The sequence below is a fragment of the Aquila chrysaetos genome, chromosome 17, assembly GCF_900496995.4.
Source record: "Aquila chrysaetos chrysaetos chromosome 17, bAquChr1.4, whole genome shotgun sequence".
Taxonomy (NCBI): domain Eukaryota; kingdom Metazoa; phylum Chordata; class Aves; order Accipitriformes; family Accipitridae; genus Aquila; species Aquila chrysaetos.
In genome coordinates, this window is record NC_044020.1 from 22,346,864 (window position 1) to 22,359,658 (window position 12,795).

General features: G+C 40.0%; 1 protein-coding gene across 4 annotated transcripts in view; it reads right to left on the reverse strand.

Annotated features, from left to right (window-relative positions):
- Nucleotides 1-344: 344 nt before the first annotated feature.
- Nucleotides 345-12,795, reverse strand: part of DYRK4 (dual specificity tyrosine phosphorylation regulated kinase 4) — a 41,703-nt gene continuing 29,252 nt past the window's right edge. For all 4 annotated transcript variants that reach the window (XM_041129511.1, XM_030040500.2, XM_030040496.2 and 1 more), the window contains 7 exons: nucleotides 11,297-11,435; nucleotides 8,912-8,993; nucleotides 6,943-7,115; nucleotides 5,721-5,781; nucleotides 5,029-5,158; nucleotides 1,280-1,434; nucleotides 345-828 (listed from right to left, as the gene is read on the reverse strand). In XM_041129511.1, the coding sequence (XP_040985445.1) occupies nucleotides 593-828; nucleotides 1,280-1,434; nucleotides 5,029-5,158; nucleotides 5,721-5,781; nucleotides 6,943-7,115; nucleotides 8,912-8,993; nucleotides 11,297-11,435 (976 nt within the window). In that variant the 3' untranslated portion in view covers nucleotides 345-592. The remainder of the gene's footprint in view (nucleotides 829-1,279; nucleotides 1,435-5,028; nucleotides 5,159-5,720; nucleotides 5,782-6,942; nucleotides 7,116-8,911; nucleotides 8,994-11,296; nucleotides 11,436-12,795) is intronic.

Genomic DNA, 12,795 nt, shown 5'->3' on the forward strand with positions numbered 1-12,795 from the left:
AAGTGGGCCCAGAATACCACTCTTCTCTGTTGCTGCTAAAGAGCTAAAGAACATAATTTACATTTCTAAATCTGCTAGAAGGTGTGACAATGGTTTCCATCTAGTGCTTCACTATAAAGAAGAGGGAGATAGAGAAGGAGGAAAGTGAAGATGCTGGGTTTGATTTCTCTTATTTTTTATACAGAAATAAATCCAGTAATCCTATCCATGAATTATTCCTGATTTGTGCTGATATAAGTGAAAGGATTCAGATTCTTCAGTCAGTGCATTTGTTCTTTTAGATCCAGGAAAATCTACAATTCAGAAGTCTATTATAACATCAAGAATAAGTCACTCTCCACCTCTACAGTCTCCATTTTATTGCTGCTGGTTGTGAAGGATCTCTGATCACAAGGATGTAGGTGAGGCAAAGGAATGGTTTACATATTCTGTTTTGGTTGCCTGGACTATTTCAGGGTAAAATGAAAATTAAATATACTTACAATGTGCACAGCCCAAGTACAGACAGATAGAGCTTATATTCCTGAGTACAAATAATACCTACAAAATATACCAGGTATGTAACTGAATCAATCATCGCTTGTGCTCTGTATTACTTAATTGGTGGGAAAAAAAGAGAATTTTTTGGAAGACCTGTTTCACCACTGTGTTCTGCTTGATCATTTTTTATAGGCTTTTCCATTTGGGTTTCCAAATGTTTCTCTGGAATAACATGTTTCCTTGTGTTCTGCACATCATTTTCTGTTGTGCCTGTGGAGGGCACAGTGGGAGTCAGTCTTTCAGCCAGTTCGCTTTTCACTTTGTCAGCCGTATCTTTCCAGATATTTTCTGCAATAATAAATAAATAAAATGATACGGTAAGACTGCAGACTCTTAGCAGCAGATAAACACATGATGACCACAAATTCACAAAATATCAGTTGAAAATTTTGTCTGGGATCTTACAACCACCATTGATGCATTATTTTGCTCTGAAAGGGAAGTGCACTATGGCCTGGTGTCAGACACCATAACTATTTTGCTGTCAGTAGGGAAAAGATATTTCTATGTGAATCTTTACTACTGCCAGTCTTCTTGCTGGCAGCTGCTATAAAACACAAGTAATGCATTTCTAGAGAAGTGAGAAATAGTGGCTCTATCCAGCACATTCCAGTGACCATCCGTTATCTGCACACTGTGTACTATCACCTCACCTTACTTCAGACAGATGATATTAAATATAAAGAAATACCAAACACTGATATAACTGCACTTAGTTCTCCGGGTAGCACATGCTTACGAATATTCTCTTTTTTCTTTTCTGGTGTAGATAAAAAGCCATCACTCAGCTTCCTTGAAGTCTGTGTTTTCTGTTTTGCTCTGTATATTTTTGGTTCCTGGATCCATGCATGCTTCATTGCTTCATCGGGAGTCATGCGCAGGGCAGGTTCCCACCTTAAATCCATGGTAGACAAATAGTTATTCAACTGTTTCTAGCTGAAAATTAGTTTAAGTCAAAAGTTTCAGTATTGTCTTCTGAAAGTCAGGTCATGAGGATATTTTTTGAAACAAAAGAATTTTAATTGAAAGCAAGGAAAAATCTTACGTGATCTTCTCCTTCCTTCAAAACTTTTTATTTACTTCAGCACTGTGTGCTTTGCTGATCAAACCCTCTGCAGCATCAAACCATTTTTAATATGCAGTTCACGGTGTTATTTGAATATTTGTTTCAAGGTTTTCACATTCTGACAATGCAAGCTCCAAGAAAAGAAACATAAATGGGACATAGGGTAATTCACTAAAAGATATGTCTTCCCTAATTTAACTGCACCTGAAACTACTGTAGAGACTTTGTGTAACAAAACTCAAGTGAGATCTTATTATGGAAATGAAAGGTGATTTTTTTTTTTTTTTTTTTTTTTTTTTGCAAAATCTCTACAATGACTTTATCCTCTCACAGGTTTCATTCACTCAGTTCTCGCACCCACATACTAACAAGTACCAAGTGTTCTGGCCAAGACCACTTGTGTGTCATGCAAAGGACAAGGGTTGTCAGCTACTGAGTCATCATCACATCTCTGGAGTTCGTCTTGATCGGTGATGACATACTAGTCTTTGGACAGATCTTTTACATCCTTTAGGAGTCACCTGCTGTTTGGGCACGGTTCTTCAGATCAGAACCTTGCTGACTTCAGCCTCCATAAACGTTAGGCAAGGTAGCTATTCATGGTCTGGTTTAACTTGTATTTTGGAATATATGTTTGTTTTCCTTTCAGGCTAACAGGAAACTGAAGGGCATATGTGATATTCTGCAACCTTGTTGCCATGCAATTGAGATTTTTCAGTGCTGGTCACCTGTGCTGAGGTCTCACCAGTGTACAGCTTTCCTGGCTGTGACGCAGACAACACACTCCCCGGTTTTACAGGTGGAAGCAGTGCCCTTTGTTACCAATACGTACCGTTCCTTCCACCCCTGTTCTGCTTTGTCTTTCAGTGCTCAAACACACGTACATTTCCATTCGTACTGCATTCATATCAAACCTAGTATTTCTGTTACTAATTTCTATATCAGTTGCAGACTATTTCATTCTGATTTGTCTAATCTCAGTGCTGTCCAGGAATAATGTAGGAAAACAAGCAGATTCTTGTCACCACAAGAGCGGAGTGAATTATTTTTTTGTCTGATGTTTTCATCCACAAAACAGGTCTCTACAAGTTGAACAAAACTATTTGTGACATCATGGCAAACATATCAGGCTGCTTTGGACAGACACAGATTGGCAAATGAAAAAGACAAAATTCTTTTTGTCTCAAAATGAGTTTTCATTTCAAACCTTACTTCATTCCTTTGAAAATTTAAACAATCCCAACATAAAACATTTTTTCCTGTGTGACCTGAAATGACTTGTTTACATTTTTTTTTTGCTTCACTGAAATTATTTTCTAAATGTTCTGATTCAGCCAGTGAACCAAAATGGATCAATGGTTCATACAGATTTAGCAAGCAGAGAACATTAAAAGCAACCTTCTTGTGAAACAGAGAGGGGTGATTTTTTTTTTTTTTTTTTTCATGTAACTACAAGTTAGCATGGATTTCTTTAGGAAAGTACTACTGAACTGTTAGAAAGAAACTTACAGTCAGCTCTAAATAAGACACAAAATATTAGCCTTGCATAAGATACAGGTAACACTGGAAAAAGTATGGAACCAGCTTCTGCTGCCATAACATGGTACACATTAGGATCCAAGCTCACCCCGACAGCATTACTGCACCTATTGAAGAGTATTAAAGTATTTCAAGCAACCAGACAAAAGTTTGTTCCTGCATGCTCAGTCTCTTAGTTTCATGGATGAATAAAACCTCTTTAGTAACCATCTCCCAAGCAAAAAGACCTATTAGTAAAACAACACCTCACATCAGCAGGGTCCATGGAGTCCCACCCTGTAAAATCCTTAGTGACCTGACCGCCTTGGAAAAGACATATGATCATGTTTGAGCCATGAAATAGTTTGCTTCTCCCACAGTACTTCATTTATTAAAAAGTGCCATTTACTTTGTGATCACAGATGATACGCTGGTGACACTAAATCACGTCTGTCTTCCCCCACACAAACACACAGACACTTTGCCGCTGACGCTCTCACCGTGAGTGTGGTTTGCTGTTGGACCAGGTTGTCCCAAGAGGCTGTGGATCTTCCTCTTTGGAGATACTCAGAACCCGACCAGACAAGGTCCTGAGTAATCTGCTCCAAGTTTGCTCTGCTTTGAGTGGGAGGGTGTGCTAGATGACTTCCAGAGGTCCCTTCCAACCTAAATTATTCTGTGATACTAGGTAAAAAGTTCCTGGCATAGAGGAACTGTGGGTTTTCTACCTTGTGTGAAGACAGTTAACAATTACATGTTATTTGCATTTAGCAGTTTACAAAAAACGTGCAAATCATCAATTTCCTTTAAGAAAACAGCTGTGGGCCACTTGTCATGATAGCAAAATCCTTGACTGGAGTAAAGTCAACAATTTATCCTAGAAATGACAGGATCTGAGACATATTAGACCCTTCTGGCCTTCTGATGTCCGGTGATTTATAAAAATCTATTCCAATCAAGAAAAATACTGTCTATCAAATAATTCTTGAAATGTGCAATGTGACTGCTGTCAATGAAAAATAAGTATAACTATGATAAAGAGAAAAAGGGCTTAAATCAGCATGTAATCTACAAGGTAACACTCTGGTAACTGTGCTAAGTAATTCTCCATGCTAACCACCACAGTCAAGGAGAAGCAAGGAAACAATACCATTGGTTCTGGGGTGGAGACATGGCTGAACGTACTTTGCCTTTTCATCCTCTGCTAAGGGGGAGGCGTATGGTGTATTGGAACTAAAAAGAGCCTAATCTCATCCGAGGGAATGTGCATGCAGAGAGCAAATCTTTGTAAGCAGATATCCAAATAAGCAGAACTGTTTTCATACATATACCACAGTGTATTGCCTGTTTCCCATTTCCAAGGCCTAGCACAGAAAATACACTCAAGACATTCAAGCCAGCTAAGTCAGCTCCAAATACAACTCCTGCTGGAGGAAATTGGAAGACTTTCTTCCCACCAGAGTGGGAGTTAGATTTAAGTACAAAACCAAACTTTGATCTCCAGATATGCACTGCCTTGGGACAGTGCATTGCCATTACCTATGTTATCTGAATGAACCTTTATCTGATAAAACAGGAAGGATTTCATACAAAGGCCTCAATGGGTAAAAAACATTTAGAGTTTAGTCTCCAGCATCAGAAGAAGATCTGGTTTTAGATATGATGATGTCAGCTTTCTTTTGTACCTTGGACTAATCCCATATAGTCTTTCTGTGCATTGATTTCTACCTGCAATAAGCTATGAATAATAGTAATAGTTATCCAAGTGCTATCATGTGGAAAAAACAAACAAACAAACAAACTAAAAAAAAAACCCCAACAGATACAAAGATTTTAAAGGCACAAGAGAATGAAAGCAAAGCCCAAACTAGCCTGCTGCATATAAGTCAAAACTATGAACTCACATTAGACATCCTTTCAGAAAGTCCAAGAAACCAGCATCATGGGTTTTCAGCACTGTGCTTAGATCCTTGGAGTCTGGGCATCTCTTTTTTCCCTTGCTGTTAGTTATGGATTTAGGAAAACCTTTGGAATCTTAAAAAAAAGAAAGATATGCTCAAAAAATTACTTTAAAAATCCTCACCAAATATTTAAGAGAATTGCAAAACCAGTACCATATCCATCCCACTAACTCCGGTTTTGCCCTGTTGGACTGATAGTCTGCCAGCGTTGTGGCAAACAATATTGGTTACATCCTGGCGACTGCATCCTACACTGTGTTTTTTTGTTCATTTTGTGTAATTTCCAAAACCACATTATACACAGAGGAATGAACTTAATGTAAATTAGTTCCCAAAGCCCACTGCGTCACTTTTAGCAATAATATTTTTTAAGAAGTGACGGTGGAATGGATTTCCCAATCCCTTTGCTATCACCTTGGCAATGAGAGGCCCATAAGATATGAAGAGCATAGCACCAGGTTCATTTGTAGGCCTCATGTCACCCTTCTGCTTCTCCTCAATACCTCTTCCTGAAAGAAGTTTTGTCAGCTAAGAAGCAGCTAAGGTTCTCTGGCCCTACTCTCTACCAGTGCTATTAACTAGTGATTAACTAGCAGGAAGGAATCCGGCAAGGACAAACAATCTGAAGCAGTTACCAAAGAATGTTCGCTTCCTTGATGCAGCCTGGATAAAATCAGCTGGTGGAAGACCCAATACCTTCAACATAGAAAATGAATTCATGGAGTTACTCCTCATTTCATAAACATACATAACAACTATCAGGAGATCTGTGGTATTTCACCCTCCATTTGAAAAGAAGTTGAATGTCGCAATTCACTGTGAAATGTCTACAAACCATTTCCTCTTGTGCTATTTATTGTGGAAGGAATGGAGGGATTCCTTAGAGCTGTCTGCACACACAAAATGTGATCTTATAAAGGATGACACGGGGATCTTCTTCACTACCACAGAAGCCTCTAAGAACAAGCATCTCTGTTAATGACAGCTGTTTAGGAGGTCACACGGAGAGATTCTGACTTTGAAAAATCTTATACAAACTAGCATGGCACTAGAAGGATCAGAACCTGGGCCTGAGTTCAACGTCAGGTTGCAGTTTAGTGATTGGTATGGAGTGAGTAAGTAACTTGCTTTCATAGGTCAGTTTTGCACCTACTCTAACATTTGCACTGGGTAGATGATCCAGGGCTGGCGATATCACAGTACATTCCCAAAACTCTTTGAAAAACATTTACAAAGATGATAGAGCCAAACTCTTTTGTAGGGGCAGACAGTATAAGAAGGGGCAACATCCACAAGTTGTGGCTTGAGAAGCGCAGGGTGACTATTAGGAAAAACTTTTTCACCAGGAGAGTAGAGCAGCACTTGAGCAGGTCACCCAGTGGGTTTGTACTCAAGCCTTTGAGGTTTTCCAGATTTGCTGGACAAAGCCACAGCTGACTCCTCAAATGTTAGAAAAATCTCTCTCTCAGCAAGAGTTTGGACTAAAGAGAACCAATTTGACCAACGCATATTTGATTTCTAAGAGAAGAGGAGCCTGTTATAATTTGGATTGTTTTTCCTTCCCCTTAGACATGCTTCTGTTCTAACTTCTCTATACAAATTCTGACCAGTTTAAAATATGTTTCCTTCAGAAGGCAGACAGTGAGTGTACAAAGCAGTGTTTGGCACATAAAATGAAAATAACATTTTTGCATTAGGACCCATCCTCTCAAAGAGTCCTTTGGCTGTAATAAACCTCCCTCTAAAAAGCCAGCCCATAGCCAATTATATTTCATTATCTCTTGAGATTTCTCTTTGTTGCTGGCAGTGTAGTTTATCAAATGAGTATGCAATTCAAAAGACAATCCCCAAAGTTACCTCCATGATGCAGGCAAGTTGGTCAACTTCATTTTCCCCTGGAAACAGTGGGTAGCCTGTGTAAAGCTCAGCTATGATACAGCCTAAGCTCCACATATCAACAGCCATAGCATAAGGATGACCAAGAATCACTTCAGGAGAGCGATAAAACCGGCTCTGAACATAGGTGTACACTATATCAAAAGAGAAAATTAGACAAGAAACAAAATATCATAATTGGGACAGAAATGTGGATTCCAGATTTCACAGAAAAGTGAAATACATGTTCAGGCATCATATATCTACTCTATCCATTAGCTGACATTAAGGGATTGCTCACAGAGGCTCTGAAAACCTTTTCTAATCCCATCCTAAAATCAATGGGTGATATGCTTTCCACTATTCCATTTGGAAATTGTTCTTCAACAAGCTTCCCTGAAAGAAATAATTCTACTAAAGCTGTGATTCAGCTTACTCCATGTTCATTTTCCGATTTGGAGGGCTTCCCCTTGCATCAGTCAATAGTTCTTCATTATCACAGGCTTGCACTGTAGGAAATACTGGTTTCACTGACACCTAGGGAAAATCTCCTACTGCCTTCCGATTTCCCTGTTAATGCATTATAGCCCCACAGCAGATGTCAAAAGATCTCAGTCCAAGATTGGGACTTAGCATAGTGAGTAGACAAATTCTTTCACCTCTTGTCATTCAGACAACTGAACAAGGTTACAGCATGCAAGCTCTTTTATTTTCTTATTCCTTATCTCTCTGATGGTCACTTTGTTTATATTTCTGCACTTCTTTGCATCCCCACATATTCAACATCTTTCTGGAAGGAAAGTGCCCTGAAAACTAAAAGTGCTGCACAGTATGTGATCTCACCAAATCTGTACAGTTAGAGTACCGTGGTGGCAATCTGTGCCCTTGTGCATTTGACCAACTGCATAACTGTTGTCTGCTTTTTGTCATTCTTGTCACAAATAAATAGCTGACTTCTTGTTTTCTACTCTCTAATCCTGTACCACTTTAAGGATTGTACCAATTCTTGTTTCAGCTGACAGACTCTCCTCAGTCATGCTCCATCTTTCTTTTCACTTGTTTTGTGTTTCAATTTGTTATTCTCCGCAAATATTTCAGGCTGCATCTCAGATTACATTCTATTCAAACATGGGCAAACCTAAAGTGATTATGCACTCCTACAAAACTAGGATGTAAATCTAATAGTCTGAATCCCAAAATGTAGATGAACAGGTTTGGCTCAGCTTAAATAACAATCTTCCATAGGAAAAATATGAGCCATTTAAGACTAGTTTTGTTTTTCTAAGTTAATAAAATGTAGTGCAGGTTTCTTTCTTGCTTTTTGGTTTTTTGTTGTTGTGTTTGGGTTTTTTAACAGATGATATTTATGTTCCTGATGATGATATCATTCTTGCTTTACAATATGTCTATTAATGTTAAGTTTTATTGTTAGGTGGATTTTTATACATTCATTTCTCCTTTACAAATTTTGTTCTTGTTATCTCCTGCACATTCTACTTAAATCCTCAATAGAAAAAAAATAAAACTGACCTTAGACTTTCTAAACTAGAAGCATAGTTCCCATTTCCCCTGTTGTAGTCAACCAAAAAGTACCTATTATAATTTAACCATCCCACTGAGAAAGGCTCTCTGGACCAGATAAACCCCTTGTTAAGTGAAGTATTGGGATTATTCTCATAGGCCTACTTCAGCTAACCACTCTTGCAAACGCAATTCTGATTTCAACAGGAGTAGAGGAGCTGATCAGGCTTGGGACAAAGAAAAAGCACGGTAATACCTTACTTGTCTCCTACCAGTATTTGTTCCACAACCAGTGGCTGAACAGTTCGTCAGATTCTAATTAGGGGCATAGGTCACTATATTAGCTCAATCAAAGAAATAGTTTTTCCACATTATTTAAAATTAAGAAAGCTTATTAAGAAAATTACATCAACTTGACTTTTCTGCAAACCTCTTTGGTGTTCATAGCAGCTTGATCCAAAATCAATAACTTTAACTGAACCTTGGCCTTTGTGGTATAATAATATGTTCTCCTAAAGAGAAAAAAAAAAAAATCACAGGGAAAAAAGGGGTTTAACACCACATTAGGTTAGCGAACACTTTGGAAAACAAGCAATGCATAACAACATTGGGTTTACAATTATCTGCATAATAAAAGCTTCAAAATACAACTTCCTTGGGAATGCATTTGCTAACACGAGTAGGCATCCGATAATGTGCAATTAACCAAAGCAGAGGGGAGATTTGTAAAGACACCCAGTTTGAAGGTTAGCTAGACAGGGACACCAGCGCCTCACATACAAGCCAAGCCACTGCGCTGGGCAGCGTGTGGTGCTGTCAAGGCAGCAGCCAGTGAGAACTCGTGCCGTGTGAGCGGAGCGAGTTCCCCGTACTCATTGTGGTTAAGCTAGTAAAAGGCAAACTGCATCTGGTTGCATGCTCTGCTAAATTAACCAGAACCATCCTTTTGCAACCACAGAAAGCCCCTGCCTCACGAGCGAGTCGTACTTCACAGTTCCTCCTTCCACTGCTTTCAACTCTCTCCAGACTGTCTGTAAGCATCTACCTCTCTCCACCTCACAGCTGTGCGATGCAGAGATCCCAAGGTAGTGATGAACAGAAATGGTAGGGTCCTATGGATTATTAGCTGGGTGCAGATGGGCACAGCACTGTGTGCCTACAATTCCAGCTTGAGAAGTGATCCTTAAACAGCTCGTTCAGGCATATTTGCACTGATGAGTAAACATAGACTATTAGCTCTCTTCTGCAGAGTTGTATCCTCATTAAAAATCTATCTAAATCAAAGATTTCCTTTGATTTCCTTTCTGATCATACAGTCTTCTCTACTTCTCAGCAGAGAGATGGCTACCTTTATCAACCAGTTTTAAAGTGATTATACATCAAAGCTTTGAAGGACTGGGCAGTTCCCAGGTTGATGCCAGATAATGACAAAGTAGTTTCTTGGGTAATTAGTGGACTCAAAAGGAAATACTGTGCGTGACAGGAGGGAGAAGCTGCTGCTGCTGAAAGTCAAGGCAAGGTCTGACTTCCACTACCCAGGTGCTCTTGGTTCTGTTATGGGAAGAAACATCCTCTCTCTGCAGCTAGCTATCCCTTCATGCTCAAGATAGGACTCTGTCACTAATACCGAATCTCTCACAATGCAAGGGAGCGAATTAACTGCAAAACCAGGTGCTGGGGGTAGTGATTACCTAGCATTAAGTCCAGACAAACTCCATACTCTACCTTATGTTGAGAAATATCATAGGAGGCAGATGGAATAATAGATGCAAGTTTCAGGCAACATAAATTAAATTCATGAAACTGTACAATTGTAGAATGAGAACAAAATTCTCTCTTAGTTAACTCACTAAATGTTCACTAATACGTTACTCCATTTAAATACAGACTGCACTCATTCATCTTGCCAACCTCATTCCTTGTCAGTGGCTGCCTGGAAACAGATTTCCCATTGGGCTAATTGTTTCTGATTAAGATATTTTGATTATCTGGCAAACCTCACTTCTCACTGCAAATTGGTCTGGCAAAGATGTTGGCAAGACAATAGGTACAGACAGTATGTGACTCTTCAGACTTCTGAGTCAAGATACATTACACAGTCAGAGCAGAATTTCATCCTTAGCATTTTTATTTGAGAGCTTATTTATTTATTGGTTCATTTGCAGTTTTGAAAAAGAAATCAAGAGAAACATTCACCTGAAATGAAAACAGAATTAAAATACTTCAGAAATCTCAGAAAATTGCAAAAAAAATTAATACCGGGGCTTAAGGAGAATGGAAATATTTCACCTAGCATGAATGATTAGCAGATATAGCAGCAGGAACTGGATCACATGTGTTCCTCCAGAAACAGGTGAGCACCCTAAATACTGTACTATAGAATTGCTTTGTCATTTGTTAGGCTACTTAAGTTTATCGTTATGCATATGAAATTAGATAGACTTAACAGGATAACCTGAAACAGGCTGCCTTGTGAATATCTCCTTGCATTATAATGCCCCCCATATTGAAATACTTAATTTCACAAGTACTTTTTTCTTTCTCTAAGCAAAAAGTCATTACCTGAAATTGATTCATACTTGCATAGGTTTTGGCAACCAGATAATCTCGTATAATACTGCAGTGAATGAACTGAATCAATGGAAAGAATCACTCGACTCTAGTACTGACACAGTCTGAAATAAATGATAGCTTCTGTACAAATACCCCACTGGGTTTTAAGGATTCTTCTGAGAGTTCCTCTCAATCAATAAAAAATAGGATGAAGCTAATGTATTCTGTACAGAATAACAGGTTATGAAATGACTGTACTTACAGGCTTCAGATCACAGTGAATGATTCTTTCCTGGTAGAGCACTTGTAAACATCTGAGCACACACTGAGTGAAGTGTCGAATTAAAGACAAACTGAAACCTTGGAAATTGTTCTTTTTGATCAACTCATACAAATTTATTCTGCGGGGGTTGTGGGGGTGGAAGAAGAAGAAGACAGAATGCAAAAAAGAGATTAGGGAACTTACTTTTAAAGGCATGATTAGTTTATAGTGTATTTAGCCTGTCTTCCTACATGAGGGAGGACGCATGCAGAAGAAAATGACTTAGCCGTTTTCCTCCTTGAGAATGCCGTTCTGCATGTAATCTGCACAAACATCTCCCCGAGCCTCCAGATCTAAAGAAGTCGTACCGTCAGTGGACGTGCTTGCTTGCTAAACTCTGTGCTATGTTACGCAGCTGTGCTGATTTTCACCAAGAACAACTATCATCCAGGAACTGCGAGAAATAAATGTTCTTCAGTCTCCTTTCGCTCTCGTTTGCCTTTGCTTTGGCACCTTGTGTAAATCCTTTTCATCTAAAGAGTCTTTAATCAGCAGTAAGTCTTTCTAGATAAACACCCCCACAAATTCAGGTCTCGTTAGGTTTTTATGTCCCTCCTGCCACCATCGCCTCCTACCTCCTCCCAGCAGGGCATTACCCCACGTTGCTAACTTCTGCCAAGCGCCGCTGGCAACACGCGAACGCTGCCCTGAGACCCCCAGGGACCCCCATCTACCCACGGCCCAGCACCCCACCTCAGCCCCCCCAGGGCTTCAGCCCCCCCAGGCCAGTGCCGAGCGCGGTCGTTCTTCGGAGGAGGGAAGGGCCACGGAAGGGACGCACGCGCGCGTCCTCAGCGGCGCGACCTCAGGTGTCCTCGGCAGGACCGCAGGCGCCTGCGAGGACACGGACGACGGCAGCTTTCTGCCCTCGCTGCTTGTGCGGCCGCTGCTGTCAGGCACGGCCCATTCCTTCAGAAGTAAATGAAGTTACCAGGACTTGATGGGGAAGAGAGTTCACAAATTAAGGGGTTTTCACTGTATTTTAGAAGCAATGCAAATTTCACCAGGCAATGAACTTTATATGACAACCTGTCTTCAACCCTTCTGTAAAGAGCTGAACACGGTGGCTATCCCGTGAACATTTTCCTATGAGTTTCCATAGAGGCTTTCTGAAAAGACTGGTCTGTGCCTTCTCTGGAGAGGAGTCAACTCTTATCCCTGTGTGTCTGTGAGCGACAGACTCACGTGCAGCAACACGATGAATTTAGGTCTCTTTGAGGTCAAGCCTTCCATATGATGATGAATCTTCGGCAAGGGCTACAACACGTGCAGCAGCAGGGGGCTTTACTTTAAAGGATGGGGAACTGTGGGTAACCTCCATAATTCCAGTTTGATGCCCTGATTACAAGGAGGCTGGTGAATAAAATGATCTGACTTCTATAAAATTTCTCCAAAATTCCTCCTAAGATGTGTCCTGCAGCACAGGTTCATAGAAAGCA